This window comes from Xiphophorus hellerii, chromosome 11 (assembly GCF_003331165.1).
Source record: "Xiphophorus hellerii strain 12219 chromosome 11, Xiphophorus_hellerii-4.1, whole genome shotgun sequence".
Classification (NCBI taxonomy): Eukaryota; Metazoa; Chordata; class Actinopteri; order Cyprinodontiformes; family Poeciliidae; genus Xiphophorus; species Xiphophorus hellerii.
Genome location: NC_045682.1, coordinates 24,743,975 through 24,770,420, shown reverse-complemented (window position 1 = coordinate 24,770,420; position 26,446 = coordinate 24,743,975). Strand labels below are relative to the sequence as shown.

General features: G+C 36.8%; 4 protein-coding genes across 7 annotated transcripts; 2 read left to right on the top strand and 2 right to left on the bottom strand.

The window, feature by feature from the left end:
- Positions 1 to 746: 746 nt before the first annotated feature.
- Positions 747 to 7,436, bottom strand: htatsf1 (HIV-1 Tat specific factor 1). 3 transcript variants are annotated; one of them, XM_032576673.1, is made up of 10 exons: positions 7,139 to 7,223; positions 6,233 to 6,397; positions 4,832 to 5,066; positions 4,658 to 4,705; positions 4,415 to 4,569; positions 3,927 to 4,090; positions 3,210 to 3,306; positions 3,024 to 3,113; positions 2,795 to 2,932; positions 747 to 2,112 (listed from the first exon to the last, which is right to left on the bottom strand). In XM_032576673.1, exons 2-10 carry the CDS (start codon positions 6,395 to 6,397, stop codon positions 1,870 to 1,872), a joined length of 1,335 nt encoding a protein of 444 aa, XP_032432564.1. In that variant the 5' UTR covers positions 7,139 to 7,223; the 3' UTR covers positions 747 to 1,869. The 3 variants fall into 3 exon arrangements, with proteins under 3 accessions (XP_032432564.1, XP_032432562.1, XP_032432561.1); XM_032576671.1 differs by lacking the exon at positions 7,139 to 7,223 and adding an exon at positions 6,851 to 7,074; XM_032576670.1 differs by lacking the exon at positions 7,139 to 7,223 and adding an exon at positions 7,323 to 7,436 and having other exon boundaries at positions 822 to 2,112.
- Positions 7,213 to 9,456, top strand: bod1 (biorientation of chromosomes in cell division 1). Its single transcript, XM_032576677.1, has 3 exons — positions 7,213 to 7,430; positions 7,565 to 7,689; positions 8,262 to 9,456. The coding sequence occupies exons 1-3, from the start codon at positions 7,281 to 7,283 to the stop codon at positions 8,473 to 8,475; spliced, it is 489 nt and encodes a 162-aa protein (XP_032432568.1). The 5' UTR covers positions 7,213 to 7,280; the 3' UTR covers positions 8,476 to 9,456.
- A 3,543-nt stretch (positions 9,457 to 12,999) lies between these two features.
- On the top strand, positions 13,000 to 19,162 carry LOC116728509 (stanniocalcin-2-like). The gene is made up of 4 exons (XM_032576674.1): positions 13,000 to 13,405; positions 15,479 to 15,621; positions 16,851 to 17,062; positions 17,882 to 19,162. The coding sequence occupies exons 1-4, from the start codon at positions 13,273 to 13,275 to the stop codon at positions 18,183 to 18,185; spliced, it is 792 nt and encodes a 263-aa protein (XP_032432565.1). The 5' UTR covers positions 13,000 to 13,272; the 3' UTR covers positions 18,186 to 19,162.
- Positions 19,163 to 19,231: 69 nt separating this feature from the next.
- Positions 19,232 to 24,647, bottom strand: bnip1b (BCL2 interacting protein 1b). 2 transcript variants are annotated; one of them, XM_032576676.1, is made up of 6 exons: positions 24,522 to 24,647; positions 23,072 to 23,164; positions 22,887 to 22,978; positions 22,301 to 22,408; positions 20,611 to 20,729; positions 20,316 to 20,512 (listed from the first exon to the last, which is right to left on the bottom strand). In XM_032576676.1, exons 1-6 carry the CDS (start codon positions 24,603 to 24,605, stop codon positions 20,316 to 20,318), a joined length of 693 nt encoding a protein of 230 aa, XP_032432567.1. In that variant the 5' UTR covers positions 24,606 to 24,647. The 2 variants fall into 2 exon arrangements, with proteins under 2 accessions (XP_032432566.1, XP_032432567.1); XM_032576675.1 differs by having other exon boundaries at positions 19,232 to 20,512; positions 22,887 to 23,164; positions 24,522 to 24,605.
- Positions 24,648 to 26,446: the final 1,799 nt, after the last annotated feature.

Below are 26,446 nucleotides of genomic sequence, written 5' to 3'. Positions count from 1 at the left end.
ACCTTTAGGCTACTTTTTGGGTGTGTTGGTGTAGGAATTACAAAGCTAAAACTTCTACTTTCCCTTGTTATTACACTAATAAACCTCAAGCAACCTCTCCAGAATAACAACAGAGAGGCAGATAAAAAAAAAAACAACCTTAGTTTATAGTAAACATCAACATTAACATTGGTGCATTCTCAGTTACAGCCAGAACCTCTAAGCTTGTCAGTCACCAAAGCAAAACCAGCAGATTTCACTAACTAGAGTGGTGCAATCACAACCTCAACAATAACAATACCTGCATAGGCTTAGAAATGAATCTCTATAGCAAGCTGCTGCTGAACAAAGAGAAAATATTTTTAAAAATACACAAAATATCCCTAGAGCGAAGACCCAATAAACTGAAATTAAACTCTACAGATGATCTGCAGTACTCTCCACACACACTTGAAAGCTGAGAAGTACTGCAAGACCTCCTAGGAAAAAGGTGACTAGAGATCTGCAAATAAAATCAGCTCCCAAAGAAAGAAAAGTCTAAATGAAGAGAACCTTTATGTGTCTTAATGGAGAATGTCTTCCATGCTAAATTCAAAAACTAAAAGTATCAAACTACCATCCTCTTTATATTTGTTTGTTTTCATCTCTGAGCTGTAAACTCTAACTTAGAATATCAAAACCTCATTTTTATATAAAGTGAGACATGGAATATTTTCTAAATTTGTGGTTTTAAAAACTGTAAATGACAGAGTTACAGTGCTCCCTAGTGGTGAGGCAGGTTTTCTTTAATCAGTCGACTCAGGACCTGCAACCACATTAGTAACAGATTTGATTCATAAAGAAACAGAAAACCAAAACCTTTTCTTTATTTTTAAACACAAGGTTGTATTCTGACTTAAAATCAGAAAATCCACAAAAAATGACCTGCATGTAGAGAATTTAGAGCTGGTTTTGTTGCTTTTAACTGCTGTCTGAGACTTGAGCCGAAGTTTATGATACAGTTCAACAGCATGAATCAATCCTTTGTCCTTTTCATCTCCAAAGACTCAGCATTCTTTTGATCACTACTTTGATCAAATCCGCTTTATTAAACAGATAAACACGTATCTGTGTTTATCTGTTTAATAAACAGATCTAGAATAATCTACATTATTCTAGATCTTTTGTCTTCCTAATTATGTAATGCCACCTGCAGGTTAAATAGCCTCAAAAAGAGAGAAAAGTTGTAGTTATTCAGTGATTTTGTTAAATAATCAATGTTCATTTCTGAAGCTTTGCAGATGTTCAAAACAGCTAAAGTGCTGATTTTAAATTTCTTCTGTAAAATAAAATAAAAAACACAGATCTGTTTCTGTTTTACACCAAACAAAGCATTTATTTAGATGTGTGCTTTGTGTTAGAGCTTTAATTCAGGCCAGATGTGCTGTATGTGATAAATCCTCACCAAGCTAACAGTCCCTCTTTATATCTTCACTCGTGTAAGTGGGGGCGATACAATGAGAACCATGTTTTTGGCATGATCATGAATTCCTGTGATGTTCTTTTGAGATTTTTCAAGAAGTCCTGAAGGTACGCAAACACTTACAGTTTTCTTTTTGCTTGAATCACACATCACTGCAAACACAAGGGTGATGTTAAGCTGGTGTGAGATTTTAGTTACTGATATTTTAGGAACACAAATATATACAAACAAGACTAAAATTTAAAGAAAATCTCTACAATGAAACAGAAATGATGAAAATAGGGCAGAAAAATATTCTTTTTATTTTTCTACATTACAAAACAGCTAAAACTGTCCATATCAGAGTTTCTTCAGCAACAAACGTTGCCACTCTTCCCTTCAGAGCAGGACTACCTCAGTGTGTCCCTGGGAAATGAAGACGTCAGTGCCTAGACGTCCTCATTATCACTTCCTGCCAGGCTGCTATCAGTAGAGTTCACTTGCTCCTCCTGTTGCTCTGAGGACTGTGGTTCTGTTTGCTGGGGTTCTGTGGCACTGGTGGACTCACTGGGTTCTGTGTTGCTCTCTGCTGGTTTGCTGCCGCTGTTTTTCTGCGTTTCCTTATCTGCTCCATCCAAGAACGTAGACCAGCCTTTGAGCCGCTCCTCGCGCTCACGCGACGTCTCTTCAACCTGCAAAAACACGACACCGAATCCGTCAGAGAAAAACGTTTATCTCAGTCGTCAAGGTGTGTTTTCTAGTCATCTGGGATTTTTTTCAGTTGTCATTTTTATAAGAATGAACACAAAAAAACAAAGATTTATCAGACAGACTGCAGCGTCTTGCCAACATTTTTAATAGATTGGATGAAAAGGATATTTAAAAGAACCTCTTCTTAACTCTTTCACAGACTCTAACAGTTTATCTTCCAAGATTTCTCTGCATCCATCAAATCTGATCAGCTGCTATGTCCCAGAATGATACTGGGTAATGTGCAAAGAAGTAGCTTGCTGCAATGGGCTTTATTTGGAGGAAGCAGAGTAAAGGGGGATCAATACAAATGCAACCACTTTACAGCTACGTATTTCTTTGTATTGTTCCATTGTAAAATGTAAAGCAAAATGTATATTTGTAATGTGGCAAATTGTGGATTCAACTTTTTGCAAGGCACTGATGTCAACACGAAAAAATCTCACAGCTGTCAAATATTTTAACTGCTCCAGACACAACATGATGAAGATCCAATTATTTGAAAAGACAAAAGAAAAGAAAATGACAAAAAATAGCATTCTATATGAAAAATTTTAATTATGATAAAAACTCTTCTTTAACCCAAAACATATGATAAAGGTGATGAAAAATGTAAAATCTGACCTGATAGTCTGTGGTTCCGTCCCAGAGCTGAGCAGACAGCTGCCGTCCTCCAAACCAGCGGCCGTTAAATGAGAGAATACAAGCATCGGCTTCCTCTGGTTCCTTGAACGCAACTGACGCAACACCGTCCGGATGTCTCTGCAGCGAAAACACTCTATAACCACTGTTTTTGCTTTTTTTCCTGTATCAGTGAATTAATCCAAAACTTTGAACTATTGAAGAAACTCACATCAAACAGGATGACCTTCTTGACTTCACCAAACTTCTCACACTCTGTCCGTAGATCCTCACGATACTCATTCAGCACCAGCGGGTCTTCCTGAAACAGACCACAAACAGGTTTCCAAAAAAACTCAACGTGTGTACAAAGGAATATATACATGAGTGCGTGTGTGAAAGTATTTCTTTTCTGCACCTCAAAGTCGCTGGGATGAAACATGTTTCTGATGATGACAACTTTTTCATGTCTCTTCCTGAGTTCTCCTTGCTTCTCGGGCCTCCAGTCCAGCTGTCTGTTGGAACCAAACAAGAACTTAAGTCATCCGTTTGCCCCAGATGTTAAAGAGAAAGGGGGAATTATTTGTGGAACACAGCGAACAACAAAGTTCCTAAACATTTCTTATTTCTACATTTCTGAAGTTTCTAAACCAACATCTGCATAACTTATGATATAAACTAAGATCATGACTGAGATAAGTAAACTGGAATAAGGAATATTATACGAAAATAATTTTTCTGTGCTTATTCCAGACTTGTCCAGATTTCATAGGAACACTATGTAGCACAGGTTTCTGTATTATTTTGCTACTGTATGCATTCTACTTAAACAGCAAATTTTAGAACACTGTATATAAAAAATATATTTTTATTCATGTGGACCAAACTAAACAAGCAGTAAACTTTACTCACAGCCATAAATCTGCTTAATATTAGCCTCTTGCACCTGGATTTATCTAAGAATGCTTACAGTAAATGTGCACAGACATAATATGCTAACATACTAAAACTCACTAACTCTAATATTTAAATTTTCTAGAGTTAAAAATGATATAATATCAGCTGAACTGACACAGAGTGCCAAAATGCAGACTCTCAATGCAAGAAGTTTAATAAAGTGAAAGATTGAATTTACTTCTGTTGCTGGTGCATCTTCTTTTTGTAGTCTTTGCTTTTCTTCTTCTTCTTGCTGGCATCATACTGGCCCTTTAGCTCAAAGCGAGCTGCTTCCACATGGAGTTTATAACCTCTGACCTCTGACTCATCAATCAGACGCACAGCCAGAGCCACCGACTCTTTCTGCAGAGACAGATTAACGGAATAGTTCGATTTTAAAAGACCAACACAACACATCACTGTACATTAATTGTATTGAGCGGTGAACCAGAAACAATGAGCTCCATGTATTTTTTATTCAATGAGTATCAACCAGTTGTGCACTTTATGTTCTGCTTTTTATTGATTGTAACACAGTTAAAAAACATCTTTGTGAGTGCAGAATAATAAACCTCACAGAGACATTTATTGTGCTACAGGGTGAGCTTTATTTTACATGAACAAGCTTAGATAGAGATGCATTGAACTTGTAAAGTCATTGTAATTCAAGCGGAAACACAGACTAACCTTAAGGTAGCAGCAGAGGCCATCGCCTTTCAGGTTCCCGTCTTTGTCCTTGTAGAGTTTCACTTTGTACTCTTCGGTGATGGGGTCCCGCATCACGATACCGCACTTGGACATCAGCTCGACAAACTCATCAGGGCTGATATCGGGAGGCAGACCTGAGGACGAAGACAAAAAAGATGAAGGTTAGAGCATGAAAGTGACAGAGTAGACAGAGTTAGCTGCTCTATATTTGAAGGTACCAACCTGATACATAGACATTTGTGTTTTTGTCCTCTTCGATATCAAACCATCCTACAAATACAGGGAAAAATGTTCTTTTAAAAAAAGCAGTGATTTTGATCAGAAGACAAGCAAAATAACTAATAATATCTCAACAGTTTTATCTCAGTGTAAGCTGGAAAAGTCAGCAGGCTGTACCTGGCTCTGCTTTCCTTTTCTCCCCTTTCTGCTTGGCTTCTTTAGCAGAGTTCTCTTGCTGCTCTGCGGCAGGGCTTGGGGCAGGATTGACTGATTTCTCCTTTTCTGGCAGCTTGCTTTTCGATTCAGGAGCCACAGGCTCAGAGACGCTCTGCGCCACGTTCTTTGCACCTGGATCTCCTTCCTCAGTAAAGCCATAGTTCGCCTGGTAGGCTGCGATGAAGTCCTCTGTTATCTATAGAAACAAGGCAGACCTGCTTAACACTAACAAAAAATCTGAAGCAAAAGGTTTTGTGGATAATTTCAAATGCTCAAAGTAACATTTTGAGAAACAAGCAAATGAAAGAAAACACAGAAGACATGAGCATTCAATGCTTTTAGATGTTTAAACTTTTATCACATTTGGTGTAGATCTATTTCTTATGGTTTGCAATAGAAAAAATATTACGATATTATGAGGCTGGCATGGGTTGGTATGAGATTCCTACACTAATAAAACACCAAAGTAAAGTTTTACAATCTCACAATAAATTGAACAATATGACATAATTTCTTTAATCTAAAAATAAAAATTAAGAAATATTCAGACTACTGCTAAAACAATTTAACAAAACATATTGATCAGTGGTTAAAAATGTTTTATAAAGCAGACAGACAGAGAAATCACATTACAATATGCCTCCATCTGGATTTTAGTGTCCCTTTTCGTGTCAGAATTCGTAATAAATACTGGAGGATAAATACATTATAAATATTTTAGCTTTAAGTTATAGTAGGCAACCAGCAGCCTGTAACTTAAGGTGAGACTGCAGTCTCACCTGAGCAAATTATTGTACTAATTATCCTTACGGTGATAGTATTTTATTAGCATAAAGGCAAAAGAGTATATTGTCCATCATTAACACCTAAAAACTGATACAGAAGAATTTGAATGTTTAGTCTACATCTCAAAATCAAAACAATGCCCTAGACAATAATACTGTAGCTTCAGTAATGTGCAATAAACGTATTTTTGTTCGTTTTAAACACAAGCAATTAGATCATATCATTTTTTTGTCATGTCAATTTAAAACCCACACAAAAGCTGTCAAAAATGATCCAAATCTCATACTAGTTCATGCCCATTTGGATCATAATGTGTAAAACTTTGGGGATAGATGACTTTATATTACAAAATCAACAAAAAAGGGCGCTAAATATGACTTTATAATAGTCAATAACGGAGAACTGAAACGTAGAAAGCAGCAAAACAGCATCAAAAATAATCTTAATGTATAATGTTCTTTTGTTTTAACTGTATTTTCTTTGTATATAACTTTTTGTTTATTTTTTATTACGTCCAATAAAGTCAAACTCAACTCAACCTTTCAGTGCCGATACATAGGTGAACACAGGTCGTACCTTAGGGAACCAGGCTTTTTTCTCATGGTCCCAGTCATACACTGTCCCGTCCACTGGATCAGTGTAGGTGTACGGATCCGAGCCGTCTGCATTTCTCTGCCCGTACAGCTCCTGCATTCGCAGCTGCTCCACAAACTCCTTGTTGGCGTCCGATTCCCCGCTCATCTGAAACCAGAGAGGGAAATGTTAGACCACACAGCTCAGTTTGCACGAAGCTCATAACATTAGATTTTAAAAGGACTTCAAATAATTGCGAATGCAATAGATTACAAAGATATAAAGGAAAATAAAGTGGGCCATTTAGTCCTTTTAGAATACATTCTTTACATTTACTTGGAAAAGAGTATAAAGTGAAGTTGTGCATACCTTATCATATCACAACCCAGTAAGACAGACATTCATAAACCACTAAGTCAAGACGCCACTTATAAAAGTCTACTCCAAATTAACTGAGCTAAATGGCAGTTTTATACAAGTAAAAGCATAATATTAACAAATTCTCTCTTACACTATTGTAATAAATTGCTTGACATTGGGATTATTTACTTATTTATGTTTCATTATCTATGATCAAGAAGAGCAAAACAGATCATGTTAGCCTACTTAGCTAATGATTACCTTTAAAAACAAATGGTCAAAGCACTCTTCACTCCAGATGTTACAAAAAACAAGATAATAAATTCCCCCGATGAGACCTCGTTACTGGTATAACTCAGTTTTTTTTATGGGCAATGAGGATAAAAGAGTAAAATGTATATTTTATTGCCAGACGAGCTAAATTTTTACTCCCAGCTCGCGTTTGTACTCATTGCGCGACGACGCTTGAATGAAACGTTTCCGAGGTCAAATTCCAAATGCGCATGTGCCAAAAGCTAGTACACGTTCGATTTCTATTCTTTCACCTACTTGTTGTTCTAAACTGATCCCAAAACGTGCAACGACTCCACCCGCGGCTCAGCGACAGATATTAATCGAGCGCACACTTCGCTATACGCTCAGTGGTGAGAGTTCAGCTAGCTTGCTAACAGGTAAATAAAACTGGTTAGTAATGGCGGAGAACAGCGGTAATATTAACGTGAATCCAGCCAACCTTCCTCCCGGAGATCCGCAGCTCATCGCTATGATTGTGGAGCATCTGAAGAACCGAGGGCTTTTTGACGAATTTCGCCGGGACTGTTTAGCCGATGTCGACACGAAGGTATCCAGCCTCTTTGCTTAGACAGATTCTTTGTTATAATTTTGGTGAATATAAAACATGACATTGATTTCAAAATGGCCTTGTTTGCCCCTCTTCTGAATGATCTAACCCAGTTTTGTTGCAATCGTTTTCAGCCCGCCTACCAGAACCTGCGGCAAAAAGTTGACAACTTTGTGTCGTCGCACCTGAGCACGCAGGAGTGGAACCCGTCCATCAATAAGAACCAGATGAGAAACGGACTCAGACAAAGTGTTGTTCAGTGAGTTGTACAGAAAATACTCTAATTTATGTCCTTGCTTAATAATGAGCGCAGATCTGTTTTACAGTATTGAACGTTCTTCATCAGCCTCTCTTCCTGATCGTATAGAAAATTACAAAAACAGTTTAGAAATCCCTCATTTATGCCATGAACTGTAACCTTCTCAAGTTTGGACAAAGTTTACTCAAGTAAGAGTAGCGACACTTCACAATAAAATTACTCAAGTAAAACTTAAAAGTACAACGTAGTAAAAATACTCTTAAAAGTAATTTTTTTTTTTTTTTTTAAAGTTACTCAAGTAAATGCAACTGAGTAAATGTAACTAGTTATTACCTAACTCTTCACAACACTGATGAGTGCTGTGAATGGATGGAGCATGTTATGTTCACTGATCAGGGAAAAAAAATCTTTTTCTGTTTTTGATCTTCTGGTCACAAGTCGGGATTAGTTCAGCTGAAAATCAACGGATTCAGATCTCCAACTTATTTCTCTGGACATCTGTAGAGGACGCTATTGGATTGTATCAGAACATGTTTGACTATCTCTAAATAATTTCTCCTTTTTTCTTTTAGATCAGGTATGCTGGAGTCTGGCGTGGACAGAATAATAACTCAGGTCGTGGATCCCAAGATGAACCACACATTCAGGCCTCAAATAGAGACCGCCGTTCATGAATTCCTCTCCTTAGACGGGAAAGAAGAGAGCAGCTCAAGTCTGAATCCTGCGCCATGTGAGCCAACGGAAACTCAGGAGCCCCCTGGTGTCTCTGGCCCCAAAACCCCCTGAGAGGCTCTCTACAAACTGATTTAAATTGAAAGGACAGCATCGGTTTTGAAATGGAGTTAAGAAATCTCCCTTTCTTGCTGAAGATGCACATACTGGACATTGCTGGATGGTGAATCTGTAAAACTGCGTTGAAAGTTGCGGCATGGAGCCATTAAAGGATGAGGAGTTTAATAAAAAGGTTTCATGCCTGCACACAGCTGCAGCTAAAAAGGCTGTAGGATGCAAGTGCTTCTACTCTGCCTTTTGGATTTTCTGTGTTTTGTTTTCTTTTTCTAGTACAATCTTTATGTGAAATTGCACAAATTTTTGACTGTGTGTATATATATATATGTATATATATATATAGCTTTTCCAGTTCTGAGCAACTCAGACTGTATGTTAACACTGCAATATGTAACTTTTATATAAAAAAAATATTGTTTTTACATATTTGTTAAAATTATGTCATGACGGTATAAGACGGATAATCTATGAAAAACTCTTAATTCTCCTGCCTTCTCCCAGTTCTCCCAGTACTAACTGCCCAGTACTAGCTGTACCACTAAGTAGGAAACAACCAATCAGAGCTAGGAGGAGGGTCTTAGCGCTGTTAATCACTCTCTTGTTCTTGGTTGTTTTTGACTGGGGTCATGCATTTCTTCAGACAGCTCAGGTTGGGAGTTGATCTTTTCACTTGTCTCCTATTAAACTGAAATTGCATGGCAACAGTTTTAACAAATATGGAAAAACATTTTTGTAAAAGTTACATACTGCTGCTATAAGGTATTTTCTAGCTATGTAGGAGCATTGATGCAGACGCAATGTGATTGTTTTGCTGTTTGGATGATGAGAATAAAAAGATTATGAAGAAAACTGTTTCAAAATCATGCAGAAATTGCCTTCTTAATCCAAGTGTGGACATTTTTCATTACAGTGCCTCATGTTTTCTTTTGCTCTTTGTATTTAGTTTGCAGTATTGATAAAATGTACTGAGAAAATGTGGCTCTGCATTTTATTGTTCCACCTCCAAACCTGTCAGATTGTTGGAGTAACAGGTAAAATAAGAACCTAAACATCTTTCTACACTCAACTCCTTCTTTGAAACGTCTGCAACTGCTGATATTTGATTATCCATGAGGAGGAAAAAAACTTAATCTTTTGTCAAATATTTACTTTTCTGGTTTAGAACATAATTAAGTTTTACTCTAGGTGGCGATATTGTCCATTGTTTTATATTAGATCACAGGGACCCTCAAAGGCTGATAATCATGGATAATATGCTGCCAAATCAATTCTCCAGATTTCACTAGTATAAATATGCAAGGACATGCACAATGTCTTTTTAGCTTTAAATCCATTCAGTTGTTGCTTCATGCAGATTTCCAGCTAGGTGTCAGATGAATGTAATACGGAAATAAAATGGGATAAAAATAAACAAGATGCAAAATGAAGAACCATGTCTACAGAGGCTGTTGTGAAATGCCTCTGTAGGCAAAATAGATGTTACTCAAATTTGAACATGCTATGTGGATGTAATTAAGAAATATATTTTTAAATGAAAACCCAAAGTTTTGAAAAACATGGGATTGTTAGATGAAGACTACTCTATAAATGAAGATTTTCTTGATTTTGAGTAATATTAAATAGCACACAAATTAGGTGACTTCAGAAAACAATCAGTTCTACTGGATTTTATTTAAGGGTATTAGAGTAAAGGGAGGCTGAATACAGATACCTACTAATTAAAAAAATGTTTTTGTAAAATTTTTGAAAACCAGGTCTCATTTTATAATTATGTGCTGCTTCATGTCAGTCTATCTAATAAAAGTGCTATAAAATATATTGAAGTTTGGGGCTTTGACATGACAAAATGTTAAAAAGTTCAAGGACCACAAATACTTTTGTAAAGTAAATATATATCATGCTAATGGTATTGCTGATGTTATATTTTTTCTCTATGTAATATCAAAACTGTTAAATAATCCTGTTAAATTATCAGCTAAAATAATAAGTATGTTTAATTCTGCATTTGATCATACAGCAAAATGTTACTGCAAATCTTCCTCCTTAGATTCGTCACTACAGAGCAGATACTTGTGAGTCTCTTCAGCGTCTGCACAAACATATAGAGAGTGAAGCTGGAGCGTTGCTCTCATTACAGCAGCATGTGGGAGGACAGGAAGGCCACACATGTGCACTGTTTGCAGAGTCTCACTGCATTCGTATGCTACTTAGCGGTGTGTGTTCAGTGAGAGGTCATTGGAAGGTTGTTTGAATGAAGCTGTGGGATTTTGTTTTGAAGAGGGACGAGATGGAACAAGCAAAAAAAATGTTTTTCCCCAGCTGGGCCCCTGAATGAACACAGACATAAACACACTCTGTCCTGCTACCTTGACCTCTCACTGCAACACACAGATACAAGCATACACACATATGTTTGTCCTTGGACTACATTTAGTGAAGATGAAGTAGCAGAAGAGTAAGATGAGGTATTTGTTTGGTTTTCGTAGCTGATAGCAGTGGGTGATAAGTCCCTTTTCTGTAAACCAAACATCAGACGCCATGGCTGGAAAAAGGAAAACACAAAACAAAAAGCAAGATTGTAAAATCTGAGTTAACATAAAGCAAGAAAAAAAAGAAAGAAAGAAACAAGACAAAACAGGACAGACAAATAAACATGGTGTGGGAGGGAGATTGCAGTCATAATAGTTGATAACTTGCTGAATGTTTTAGAGTTGGTTTCGATTCCTTCTGTATGTTTCAGCAAATTCTCATTTCTAAATGCTGTTTACAAGAAAGCAGTACTGACATTTAATAGGAAGAATAGATGCATTAATCTCTGGAACCTTTTTACATTAGATCTGCTCAAAGTATAGATTATTTTTAAAAAACACTCCTTAAGACCCACTTCTACTCACTGACCTTTGATTCTTGGTAAAATTGCTCATTTGAGTCTGGTTTTGAGCTTTATGCTTTGCTTTGGTGAAATATGTCTATCAATGTTTTGTGTGCTTGCTTTTAGCACTTTGGTGCTGGCCTTGTTGTTATAAAGTGCGACGGCAATCAAAGTGGCATTGACGTATATCTTCACCATGAAGCAGAGTGTTATATAAATGGCTGTTTATTGTTGATGATATTCATGACCTGTGTGGCACCAATAGCTCTCAAAATAAAAGTCTGTTGAGCCCTGGATTTTAAAACAAAAGTGAATAACATGGTATAATTTAATTTAATTGAACAGAAAAACCTAAGTTATTTCTACTTCTGCTGAAACAGGGTATAAGTGGCTGATTAAGCTTAGTTTAACCAAGCTATCTGCTGAGCTCTGTTATCACCTGTTTTACAAGTGTTAGTCACAGAATTATAGAGCAAGTTTAAGCCTGTAAGATCAGATATTAACACTGAACTGAGATATCACTGAAGTGTTTATTTGTTATAGGTTTAAAAAAAAAGCAATAATTGACAGAGACTGGGAGCTGCTTCAAAATTATTCCTGATAACCAGATGGTGTTCAAAGCCAAACCAAACTTATTGTTGCACAGCAAGAATGAAAGATAAATTTAGTGATTTAAAATGTTGGCTCCTCATGTCCATAGCTACGCTGCTGTCGGCCTGGCAGAAAGCTACAAAAACGAGCCAGTTCTGAGCTCCCACTGATCATTCATAAATCATAAGTGGAGACAGCGTTATCCTGCGCAGCTGTGAGTTTATTAAAGAAAAATATAGCCGGCAGCAAAGGACCACAGGAGTTCTCGTGCAGCATCAACATCAGCACTAAGCAGATAATCTGCTTTAGGTGTTGGTTGAACTATGTGTAATGATCCTGTTGTTGGCTGAGTAAATGCTTCAAATTGAAATCATTAGTCTCACCCTCTTTTATCTTCTCATCTGAAACTATTTTTGAATGTTCTTGCAAATCCTGCACCTGGCAAACCATACATCACTATCCTGACCCGTGGAGCCAGCTTCCCTCCAGTGGGTCTGTGAATAACTTGCTGGGATGTAACTGAGGAGAGCATGGAGATGGTGAAAAGTTTCTTAATTAGCAGCTTTAAGTCTTCATAGAAACTGCAATGTCTCTGGAATGATTTTTGATGAGGAAAAACTAATTTGTTATTTGCAATACATCTTGCCTTGCCATCAAGTGTTATAAAAACATATCTTAACCTGAACTTAATCTTAAATTCTCCGAAGTCTATCTCATTTATACATCATATTCTTATAATTATATGTTAGATTTGCGTTATTTAACTTCTTATTTGACAATCAAGTATTATTGCCATAAATAAGAGTGTGACTTAATGATATGTAAAATCGGCCTGCCATACCCCATCAAGCATTAACTCTCTGCTAGTCCTACGTTTCTTTGTGCACGTATCCTTCCGGCTTGGAGAGCAGCTGTAAACTCTCATTCAAAGTGGTTTTGAGTGTTTGACCTTCACGCACCCCCACAGTGCGTGACGTTAGAAGAATTTCACTTTTCGGGAATCATTAATATGTATTTTTATTCTGCCTTTTTGTCATCATCATCCATTTAGCAGGCTAGAAGAGTGACAGACAATTATATGGGATGCATTTTGCCCACTGTGGTTCATTTACTGATAACATGATAAACTCTCGACTCTACGTTGCTGCGCGTTCACAATGCTGCGCTGTGATTGGCGGAGACGCATGCTCCGTTCAGTCCGGTGAACGCGCGGCGCTCCTGCGGGTTCATATACCCGCGTTTCTCTGCCGCACTAACCTGACCACACTCCTGCAAACAAACACAATCTAGTAAAGCTGTCGGGAAAATAATAATAATAACAACAATAAAAGATGATGGTGAATGTGTCTGCTGCGATGTTTCTGCTGCTGGGCTGTAATCATCTGCTGGCCATGGAGCTGCATGATCATATCCTGGAGAAACAAGGGAGCCAAGTCAAAAAGCGCCTCTCCCTGCAGAGCACAGGTGAGTTCACACCGCAAAGTTCTATGTTAGTGAAAATGCTCACCTTTGGATTTGACATCTGAATGCTCCTTGATGTGCATGAAGTGCACTCTGATCCATGTGTTCATTATAATAGCTTGTCCTGCTTTAAAATGATGTGACCCACTAAGTATTAACAGTGAGTAGCCAGGGTTCTGAAACCTTAGACTGGCTGTGCCTCTTTATATTCAGCTCTGGGCTTCAGAGACTCCATCCTGCCCAGGATCATTCCCTCTGCACCAGGTGTCTCCACTACACCACAACCGGCTACATTTTAACTAAAACCTCAACCAGACAGAGACAGAAAAGTCTTTTTAACAAGTATTTGTGTTTAAGCATTGGACATTAGAGCAACAAATATGAAAATAAGTTATTTATCTGTAGTACTGAAACAAATTATAGTCTTTCTGTACATTTTGCTGTTTGCCATGTAATATGACACAATGAAAAACAAAGTATTATCGAAACCTCTAAACATTTAAGTACAGATATCAGAGCTTATATGGTGTTAAATTTGACATGCAGTTTAATTAAACTTTGAGGATTTTTGTGAGTCTATCTTCACCACTACTGAAAATATAGAGTGGTTAGTTTGTAGATTCAAAATGGAAGGAGTTTGTAGCAAAATGGCAGGGCCGGATTTACAGGGATGTGGGCCCTTGGGCTGGACCTGGTATTGGTGCCCTATGCACTAAGAAAAAAATATTTTACTAATGCAAATTACAGCACAGTAACAGGTGGTCCTATACCTCAGCAGGTATGAACTGATTTATTATAGACTTGATATGTCCTCTACCCAATAAATCCACATTGTTCCCAAATAAATCGACTATAAATTTATAATTTAAGAGTTTTATATTGAGTGCAATGGTAGAGAAGCATGACTGCTTAATATTATGATTGCAATATCAATCAGTATTTTTTCTTCATTTTTCTTATTCACGTTATCACTACCTATCCCTGAGAACGTTAGCATCACCGTCTCTAAAAACTATATTTGATGTTGGCATCAAAGGCAGTTAAAGTCCATCCCAATTGCCAGATATGTTACTAGCATGCAGAGAGTGAAAGCACTGGACTTGAAATATATTAACTCACCAAGTATTGCATTACAAATATCCATTTTTGCAACTTGCAAAAGTATTCATACCTTTTGGAGTTTTCCATATTTTGTTACATTACAGCCATAAACATAAATATATTTCATTGGAATTTAATGTTATATACAACTGTGAAGTAGGAAGAAATTTATACATGATTCAAAACACAAATAAAAACTGAAAAGTGCAGTGGGCAAAAACATTCAGCCCCCTTTTCTGTGAGAGCGACCATTTGCCATCAGAAGTTGCCTGATGATTGCTAATGACTAAATACAGTCCAGCTGTGTGTAATCTAATCTCAGTTCAAATCCAGCTGCTCTGTGACGCCTCAGAAGTTATGACAATATTGGAGAGCAAACAGCATCATGAAGTTTTAGGAACACACCAGACAAGTCAGAGATAAAGTTATGGAGAAGTTTAAAGCAGATTCAGGCTTTAAGAATACTTACCAAGCTTTGAACATCTCATGGAGCGCTGTTTAATCCATCATCCGGAAATGGAAAGAGAATGGCACAACTATAAACCTACAGACATACAGTGTATAATATACACTGTATGTTTGTGGTTGTAATGTAACAAACATAGCAAAATTCAAGCTTTTGCAAGCTATTGTATTTATTTATATATATATATATTGCCAAGAAATCAAATGTCGGGGTGAAAAGGAAAACTAGAGTTGCACAAAAAAGTATGTGTGTGTATATATATATATTTCCCCTTTTCTTTTTTGTGCAACTCTAGTTTTCATTTTCTTCCTGACATCTGATTTCTTGGCAGCCCCTTTAATTTCTCTTCTTTCTCCACCCGTTCTGCTCCAACCAACTGCTCAAAATGTCCAAATTAGCTCCTGAGCACATCACGTTCTGCAGGAACTTGTTGGGTACCTGCCCTTGCTGACTGACTTTAGATCTCTGTAGTCGTGCTGATCTCACTGTGTGTTTTCCCTCTGGCTAAGCTGAAATCCAGAGCTGCTTGGTGAGTTCAGGGGATGTCGGCTGTGGGATGTTTCAGTGTTTCAGCAATAACTCCTGTGAGATCCAGGGCCTCCACCATATATGCCTCACTCTGCTGCACAACGCAGGACGCTACAACTCTCAGGTAGGAATCTGACTGAGCTCATGTCCCGCTCTCAGACACATAAGTGAGAATCATCTTCTCGCCATCGCAGCCCTCCACACTCAAAAACGGACTGAAGTTAAGTTCAACTTCAGGCAGGAGTTAGAGAAAGCAGATCTGGATACACGTTTTTATTTCATTTAATCCCATCAGTCGTTAAGGTCGTTTGTTAGGAATGTTTGTTGTAAAAAGAGGAGGGTATGGTTGTGAATGGTAGCATTGGTTACAGAACAATCTGAGAGGGCATCTGAAATGGGAGAAGGAACAGTATGTCCACTTTACTAGAATAGAAATCTACAAGAAAGGGGAGCAAGTTCTTCTTGTCCTCACAGTGATGAAAAGTAGATGATGTTCAGACTTATTCAAAACAACAGCTAGAAGAGATTTGTGGAAAAAAGACACTATTTCTGTATATCTACTATGTGTTGTTTTTAAATTTCATTCAAGTCTACAATCCAATTAAATTACACACAAACAGCTGTTGTTTTTATGTCGCTCATGAACACAGCAGGTCATTGTGCATGAAGCAAGCAGGGTTTTACACAAATGATTAATTTCTCCTGAAGCTACTTAGAATCAGGTGTGGGAGTTAAGAAAATGAACCTGAGTGAAGTTGGGCCACTACATTCTTCAAATCAAATGAAACTGGTGCCAAATATTTGTGCTGCAGAAAATGTTTGCATTAATAAATGTTTCCAGAGCATCCCCCTGCTTTTAAAAAAATCAAGCAAAATTTTGTCAAACTTGCTACAAAAATTTTAGCTGCACAACTAATTAAAACAAATTTCTGTGCAAAAGTTTGATGTTAATTCAAAGAACTTCATTCTATTTAACTACAACTGTATTTGCTACAAACAGAATAATGAAAAGAAATTGGACTTGCCCATCTAGACACTGCAATTATACTTCATTTTGTCTTACAAATTTCTGCAGATTTGGTGCTGCATATATAGAACCACATGGTACTTCCTTCTCATGCTGGTCGCACATTACTGGGGGATGGCATCAAATTCTTCATCCAGTATTTGCGTTAAGGGTTCCTGTGTGGTTGTGTTAGTCACTCTGACTCTGGGTGCAGCAAACAAATGTGGCACCATTTAAGGTGGAATAAACAGCATAAGATGTAATGCCAAGAAACATTGTCACAACTGAAAAAACACAAAGGTCCTTCTTACTTTTTCTGCCTATCATGTCATGTTTGTCTCCTCCAGGGTAAGTCGTACGTGAAGGACGCACTTCGATGCATTGCGCTGGGACTGCGGCAGCGTTTCAGCTGCGTGAGCCGGCGTTGCTCTGCGGTGAAAGAGATGGTGTTCTCGCTCCAGAGAGAGTGCTACTCCAAACACAATCTCTGCCTGGCTGTGCAGGATCACCTGGACACCATGGGGAACCTGGTCCAGTTCCAACTCATGTTTCCTGCAGGGTGAGAAAGGCACGCTTATTCATTACAACTTTTTTGAGCATGAAAAATACTTCATCATTTTAAAAGGGGTTGGGATAATTTTGTTAATCCTAATGGCCCTAAAACAGAAACGCTTTAGACTGGAACAACAGATTGCATCAGTGTACTATGAAAATATCTGGTTTCAGCAGTTTGAAGCTGCAACAGGACAAAATGTTGAAGCTCTAGGGGTATGAATACTTTTGACGTTTGATCCCAGTCCTGATTTTAATCTAAAATTAATTAATTTTGTTAGTTAAGATTTTCCACCAGGTGTTTTCATCTTTTTATTAATAGAAAGTTTGGTAACACTTAATTTGAAGGAGTGTGCATAAGACTGACATAATGTCATGAACATGAAGGAGTCTTTATGTTTATGACTCGGGTCATGAAATGATGTCATTCGGTAAATAATGACACTTTCAATGCAAAAGGACTTTTAATGCCAGTTTTGAGACTTTGCATTAAAAATGTCATTATTTACAGAATAATGCAAAATTAACACTATTAATGGATGTTTAATGCAACTTTTAGACCAACTTTGCATTAAAAGTGTCATCATTTAACACATGTCACTTCATGACAACAGCTATAAGCATTTATGAAGACTCCTTCATGTTCATGACAAGTTTTATGCCAGTCTTATGCACACCCGTTCATATAAAGTGTTACAGAAAGTTCCTGCCAAAATTGATTTCCTGCTTTTTTATTCTGTTGGATTTTTTCTTTTGAAAGCATTATGGCCTTCTGTGGAGGAAGGATAGTCTTTGAGCGTTTTCTCTGTGAATAAATTCCCAACAGGCCGTACGTTGAGCTGATGAACTTCCTGCTGAAGTGTGGAGACAAGATCAGGTCCTGGGTCGGACAGCGACTTCGGGGGCAATGTGAGCAACACTGGGGGGCGCTCTGCAGCACCTTCACCAACATCTGCCCCCTCAGTCCGTCAGATGCTCCGGGGCTTCCCACCAGTCCAGCACCCTCCATCCCTGGACCTGCTACCCCTGCTGATCCCCTGCAGCAGCCGACCAGAGAGGTCGAACTAGAGGATGTGACCCCTGATTGGTCGACAGACAATGTTACCCAATCTGATCTCTTAGCATCCTGAACTTTCTTATATCAAGAGTTACACAAGGTGCACACAGGGTAAACAAACATTAAGCACTTATATTACCAGTAGAAAAAGTAAAAGATGTAGATTTAGACGAGTTTTCTGTGTAGTGTTGCCAGTGAATGCAAAAGCAGCAATACTTATTTAGTGTGTGGGTGTTTTTGTTTTGTGGAGATTAATATTTTCTCTGAATATATACAGGATGAAAAGCCATTAATCTACCTCACATCAATATTACATTTCATCAGAGGGAAACGCTCATAACAAGTTCAGCTCATGTGCGTCTCATGGCTTTGAGACAGAATTAAACTTTTTTTTAGTCTGTTTTGGTTTTTATGAGGATTGTCATGTTGTGCATCATGCATATAGTTAAAGAATAAGCTTCAATAACCTACCTTAAACTTGTAATAATCTTAAAGACATCTGAAGTTATACAATCTATTTTATATAACAGTTTTTTCTCAGGCCATTTTCTTTATAGTCACAAAGCAGATGGCTCTAAATGCATCCAGAGGAAAAGATGCAAAGAAAGTCCAGCATACTGAAGTAATTATGCCTATTTTTATGTCTGAGTTGTCCCAACTGGTGGTGCTGAAGTGTTCAGATATAAAACAGGGTTTTGCTTGTTATTGCAACTCAAAACATTAAAAACATCTAAGAAGAGGAATCCTGTCAGAACGGTGCTTTTAAAATCAGCGAATGGTGATGCAAAAATGACAAATCCCAACTTAGTGCTTAATACTAAGTTGTGCTTAGTATTAAGCACAACTTTAATAGTTTATTTAAATAGAAAATGTTTTTGAAAAAAAATAAAAAGCAGACCTTATTGTAAGTGAATATTTTTCTTTAATTGGTTTAAAAATCGGATTTCAGCACAGGTTACCGTTTCCTGTGTAATGCAAACAGTTCTTGTTTTTGAGAATACAACAGTGTTAGCTGTGACTATAATTTACATAAATATAAATAAATATGGGCACTTTCACCAAAGTGCATGCATGTCTAATTTATTGTGTAAAAATATCTGAAAGCACAAATTAAGAAAATGTTTTAAGCAGTAATTTGTCATTTTATTGATAACCTAACCCATATAAGCATACAGTTAGTCTTATTCATACCATGGAAAGATTTTAGATTTTCTTCATTCAATCATTTGTTTATGACAGAAAATCTCACCTGAATCTCCCAAATATCCATCTTGTTTTTCTCAAGACTTATTTTGACCCTTCAACATAAATCAGTAGAAAAGCCTTTATTGGCGTTACAATTAAACTACTCTTATAATTATTGGCGATCTGTTATCAACAGCATTTTAACCTTTTTGAGCTTGTAAAACACTTTTGTTTATTGCACCATCTATAGATTCTCTTATGTTCAAGTCACAACTTAAAAAGATTACTACTTACAGACCGCAACAACAATGCTGAAGAAAATTGCATGAGCTGCAACATGTAATTTATCTTTAAAATAAAAAAAGAGTTTAAACTTTGTAGCACTTTGTTTCCATGTCTTTTTAATTCCTCCTGCATATATGTTAAAAACTAGAAAAGTAAATGAGCAAAAATATCTGTACAACATGTTTCGGCATAAGATTAACAAATCACGACACGTTGGAAAACCTCCATGTTTGTTCCTGAAGCTCCTTTCACAAGACTTTTCTGTGATGTAAAATAATGTCAGAACATTATTGTGGAGATTTTTTTGTCTTATTAAAATGAAGGAAGAAAGGCACGTCATGTGGAGTTAACATTCACCTTTGGACCAGTTAACCAGAAAACTCACATGAACACATTCAGGAACAAACTGAAGTTATTGCATTCTGTTGCAGATGCCAACCAAATTTTTGCTTTTTTGTAAATTCTATCTAATTAGAAGAATGTCTAAATGTCCCAACAGTTACTCCAGTAAGTCCAAACATTAACAATCAAGCAGTGTGCAGCTTTAGTCCTCACGTTCACAGCTGATTTTTGTAAACTAACCTCCTGCATCCTAAGCAAGGTTACATCTCTGATATTCCTTCTTCTCTAACCAGGTAGTTTCTGCTCCAGGTGGCTCATTGCTCTGCTGTTCCTCGTCTTACAATCCTGGCAGGGAGCTCATCACAAGGTAGATGCAGACCCAGCTGGCTCATTAAACAAAGGGGATGAGGCGTTTCTTAAGGATGTAGAGAACAGTGGCAAAGAAAAGCGCTAAAGCCAAGAAGATGAGCAGCTTGTCTGTGAGCTCCCTGCGGTTGTACTTCAGGATCAGTTTCCTCCCCAGGTGGATCGTTCCCGTCATGGTTTTGAACTCCTCGTTGGCTTCCTGCACTGTTTTAGAGGAGGTGGCTGCCATGACGATGAAAGAGGAGAGGGATTAGTGATCGGTAAACTGGACAACACACAAATTTATAAAAAGATGTTTGGTTTGTTTTATGTTTATTTACCCAGAGTGCCAATGGTGTCCTCGCTCTGCTTCACCTGCTCCGACATCATCCTGCTGATGGACATCAGACTCTCTGTGATGTTGCTGCTGCTTTCCACTAAACTTTCTTTGGTCACTTTCCTGACATAAAGACACACACAGGCCACAGCAACGAATCAACCAACCACTCAATCAAGTTTATTTGTATAACACATTTCAGTATCAAGGCTGTTCAAGGTGCTTTACAGAATAAAAACACAAATTTACAAAGAAAACACCATACAGTCAACAATTTGATGATTACCATCACCAAAATAATACACATCAACTATGTTATTGTGCATAATTAATTAAATGCATCTCTAAACAGGTGGGTTTTTCGTCTAGATTCATCCAGGCTACAAATGACTTTAACAGCACATTTTCTAGGAAAAATAAAGAAGTGTGGAGTGGAAATGCTGCATTTCCACCAACCCCACTGTGGAAAGTGGTGATGGTAGCACCATGCTGTGAGAATGCAGGAGCTAATTAAAGGAAAACCAAAGAAGAAAACCTGTTAGAAATAGAGCTGCAACCAACGATTATTCTGATGATTAACTGGATAGAAAAAAAAAACATTATGCAGATTTTTTTTTTTGCCAACTTATATTATACAAAATTAGAAGTAGATTTTAAAAATTACAAATAACTGAATTTGTTTTCAAATGAGAAAATAAACATTTTGTGACCTATAATGCAATAACATAGCATTCCTTTAGTGAACACTTGATCATTTGTAGCAAATGATTAAAAAAATAGCAGCTGCAGCTAAAAAAATAGTTCTGCCCTTTGTGCCTTTCTTAACATTAATACAGTGTAGGGCTAATCTCTTGACTATATTTTCAATTATCTTACATGAAAAAATTTGCATTTTTTAAAGTTTTGGTTTAATTACAGCTCAAAATGCCTTTTTTTTGAGTCTGTATTCTCCATTTAACAATTAACCGATTACAAAGTTAGTTGGTCATTTCTATAAGTGATTCATAACCATTAATCTGACTAATTGTTTCAGTCCTAGTAAGAACCAACTGTAAACACACAGACACACACACAAATAGCATGGAATGGTTTCAGTCAAAACACATTTATGTCCAGACTTAAATTCACCTGAGAACCTGAAACAAGATTTAAAGCTCAGGTGCTTTTTATAGTCTGGCTGAGCTATTCGCATAAAAGAAAAGGCATTTAAGAGACATACCACAAGAGGCTTGTAAACACAAAGGCAGCAAAAATGGTTCCAGAACATACTGGACTCAGGATGTTCAATGTGTTGGTCCATTACATTAAATTAAATCCTAATAGCACACACTGTTGTTTATAGCTTTAACAATGAGCAATTAATGGAGATCTATCAGATCTGAAAATGAAGTATTGCACACCTCACTGTCTAATACAAGGAACAAGCCTGAACAGAAACTTTACAAAGTAAAACCTTGAAAACAATTTTAGAGAATAGGCACCAGCTGCTAGTCAAACACACCTATAAAGCAGGAGTTTTAGCAGCTTGATGCTCTGAGGCATTCAGGCATGTGTTTAACACATTGCTAAGGAGGAAAGGCATCCACAGTGTGATTAGAGATCTTTGAATGTTTTGTAGAAAGAGCTTCAATTAACAATAAAATGCTCAGTGACCTGGTTTAGCACTTCGAAAGCCTCAGCAGAACTTTACTGACCTCTGTCTGGTGCTCGGGCTTTCTCCTCCGTGCAGAAGCTCGTCTTTTTCCATGTTGTCTATGGCGAGTTTACAGGCCAGGTTGGCTTTCCGCCATGCTGTCTGGTTGCTGGAACCCACAAAAATATCAGAACCAACTTAGAATACTATAAGAAGTGACTTGGAATTATTTACCGGTACCTTAAACAGTTCCTGCAAATTATTATTATTATTTTTTTTTTTTTTTACCCCTCCAGGGGGTCTTTGTGGGCTCTAGTGTCCCTTAAGACAGTAGGCTGACAGGAAACAGGGAAGGAGAGGGGGGAAGACATGCGGCAAATATCGTTGGGTCTGGGAGTCGAACCCGCGACGGCCGCACCGAGCACCGAAGGCCTCTAAATATGAATACAACACTAATGTTTTAACACAAGAAGAGTTCAGAAATCCATATTTAGTGGAATAACCATGAGGTTCTCAATGAGGTTCAGTGCAATGGTCTCTTAATTTTTTCCAGAGCTGTAATTATATATTATTTTGTCATTAAAGTGAATTATATGCAATAAGAATCACTGATAGAGTTAAACGTTCATGAATTTGTGTCCAGACACCTCAGCATTTGGCGTCGCTGGCTCTCCATCTCCATGAGGATGGGCAGTCTGGTGGACTCCGTGTCTTGCTCCTGAGCCATCTGCTCCAGATCCTGACAGCAGCGAAAACATGGCTTTCCTTGACACATTTCCATTTCTAAAGTAAGAAGTTCCAACACAGTTTGTATGTGGGGCAAAGACCTGACCTGTATCCTGAGCCGCAGCTTGTTGAATTTCTCTTTGACCCGAGAGTTGAGCTCTGCGAGAGCAGAATGAGGTCCAGGACAATTAATGATGTCCTGCAGATACAGAAAAACATAAAGGTGCAAAAATAACAGCCTGTGAAAGCAGAAAGGTTAAATTACACATGTGAAGTTTAAAATGTTTTTGTGAGCAGAATGACAACATTACAGTCTGACAAATTCTGGCTGTCATAAATCTTAAGCCAACCAACATTTTTTGAAATATAACTTTCAAAGGAGGCAGTGATTTCAAGCTAAAAATGTACCCCCTTTTTTTTCATTCTTTTAACACATACCTGGAGTGTTACTATGTTGTTTTGATTTTTTCATGCATGTTTAAGAAATCTATTAATCTTCAGTGGCAACCATTTGGGTGTGCTTAAACATAGTTACTTGCTTGTGGCATAAAATAGAAATATGTGCCTGGAAAATACATAATAGAAGTTTAGAAGTTTAAATCTAAAACTAGAGCTCCACAAAGTATTTAATGCTAGTAATCATTGTACTTATAGTCCATGCAATATTGTAAACACAAAGAAAGAATGTTGAAGATTATCTAGAATTCTTTAACATTAATGAACAGGAAAATATTATTGGTATTGAATCAAACCATTTTTATAATTTCTGACCAGTTTTTTGCATCTTTCTCTTGTGTTTTGATTATTTATCACAATAGGTCCCCAATATTTGATGTTGGAAGACATTCTTCAAATCATCATCATCTTTAGCCACAGATTCAGGTTGTCTGCAAGTTAATGAACCGACTTGGTCTGCTTGGACATAAAGATGGCTATTTTAAAGATTGCAATAGAAAAATAAGCAAGCACAATACCAAAATAAAAGTCAAAATCAAAAAAAAATATTAAAGAAGATTTTGAATTAGTGTTAAAGGCAAAAAGGAGAGGAGGAAACTGATTTCTCTAGTTTAAATGCATAAAGAATTTAAAGAAAGAATAACCAAAATAATAATTATGCCCTAAAATACAGAACTGTGTCACCGGGTTGAAAAACACAGACTGTCATAACTATGCGCTTTTTGCGGGTTATTCTTTGGCCTATTTCAGATATGTTCTTTATTATTTTATATTTCAAACTAAAAAGTGTTGGTTGGTTGGTTCAAGGTATTTGTTAATGGGAGACAGATGTTGCTTTAAAAGTTGTCAGAAAGCTTTCACGAAAAAATGAAATAATCACTAAAATAAAAATTTTTAAAAATAAGCTAATTTCATGTGGTGACGAAACAGCGGCACAGAAAAATATTCTTATTAAAACAAAATGACAAATGGAAGTTATTCCAACTAACTGATGCTAAGCTAACTTCAATGGCCAACATTTAGGATCACCTGTGTGCGTTTAATGTCAACTTCTCCCAGTAACACATGAAAATCACCATAAACAACAACTGAGCTCTTACCTGAGTGAGAGCCTTTATCTCCAGGTCGTATTTTATTATTTCTTGTCCGCAAATTCGGACGTTTACGTCCTCCGAGGAGGCCATTGCTATTTTGGTACGGAAAGCTGTAAGGCTTAAAAGAGACCAATCCGCTTTAGGCGAAGCTATAATCTAATTGGCTGAGGCGGTTTCGGTCTTCCTGTAAATATTATAGAATATCTCATTTTGAAGTAGATTTCTGAGTGGTTGGAGTATTGTTTCATGTGCTTTTAAAAATAATTAGAAAGGTAAATATAAGGGGAGGGAGGAAAAAATGCTTTTAGAAATCTCATAAAAATGTTTACCATCTGCTGCTTATCAAGATCAAACTTTTATTATACTTCTAGAAATTTATTATATGGCTGCCAGCAAACTTTTACCCATTGGAAGTAGTTGTTAACAGCAAGTGAGATCTTATCCAAAAATCTAAATAACAAAAACAATAACGGTAAATTGTGCTATAAATTATTCAGCAGATACAATTTTGGCATTGGATATTGTTTAAGTTGCTCTTAGCCTGGTAATATTTGTGGACCTAAAGATGTTCAGGCTTGCAAATGTCTTCCAGTTATCTTGTGAGTCAGTTAAGCAACCACTATTTTAAACCGTTGTTTATTAATCTGCTCATAGATGACACTGAATATTATAAATAATACTGTATTTGTTAAGAATAAAATAAATAAGGTTGCTACTACAGGAGTGATGCATTTAAATTTTTTCTTCCACTTTTAAAAGTACCTTTTACTGTACTGTAAAAGAGTTTTGATCTACTACAATGTATGTTAATCAGCACAAAGGGGCCAAAACTTTAAATATATATAAATAAAAGTATAGTAATGCCAGGTTAGAGTTGTTTTTTTTATATTATTATTTTTCCTGTACGTTGGCTGCTTTTTCACTTTTTTCTGTTTGTAGCTGTCAATTTTAGGGAGAATTATGTTCTTTCTTTACAAATTGATATTTATTCCTATTTTGTCTTACTGCTTAATGTGAAGAAACTAGAAGTTTCTCTGAATTTTCACAGTGCTTGTGAAAGTCTGCAAGTCTTTTTGCTGTAGAAAATATCGCTCACTGCCCTGGGCACAACGGACTGAGCAAGAAAAATTATCTACCATCTTCTCTCCTCAAGAGTTTTCTTTTCACTACACACTTAAAAGTAAGTGTGTAGTGAAAATAAATTTTATAAATATGGTGGTGGTTCAGGGAGGAATAATTTACCTAAAGGTGGTAAATCCATGGATTTCAGGACTCTGAAGTGCACGTGATATAGTTTATCAAACCTCATATGTATTATTCTATGCTCTACAGATATCCATACAATTTGTCAAACTTATATTCTATACTTTAAATTACCCTTGAAAATTTGTTTTTTTACCATCTTAGTGGGAAACTGAACTTCTGCCAAAATCCATATGTAGTTTTTTTGTGCAATGGATATTGATTACACACATTTTAGTTATCAATCAGTGGGCAATTCCTTAATTGATAACAATTTGAAGCAGGAAATAACAAAATGTCACTCAGAATTGCATGTATGCAATCCTTCAAAGTGTACAGGTTGTATACGCTTCAACAACCAAATGTCTACAAAAACTACAGTCATGATTCAGGTTGTACACAGTTAAATAGGTGAATAAATAAAATTCTCCATTCACCCTTTGTGAAAACTTATAAAATATCAGAAATATATTATAAATAACAATAGACTGAAGCTAGACAACCCTGTATTAGAAGAAATTTCCCCTTGGGATAATCATGCATAATCTGCATGTACTGGTCTGTATTTGAATGTACTTTTAATGCATTTTATACCAATTCAGACCCAGCGTGTTTTAGAGGTTTTGTAAAACGTTGTTTTGCACTACAGCAGTTCCTTAGACAGATAAAATGTAAGTCAAAATAAGAAT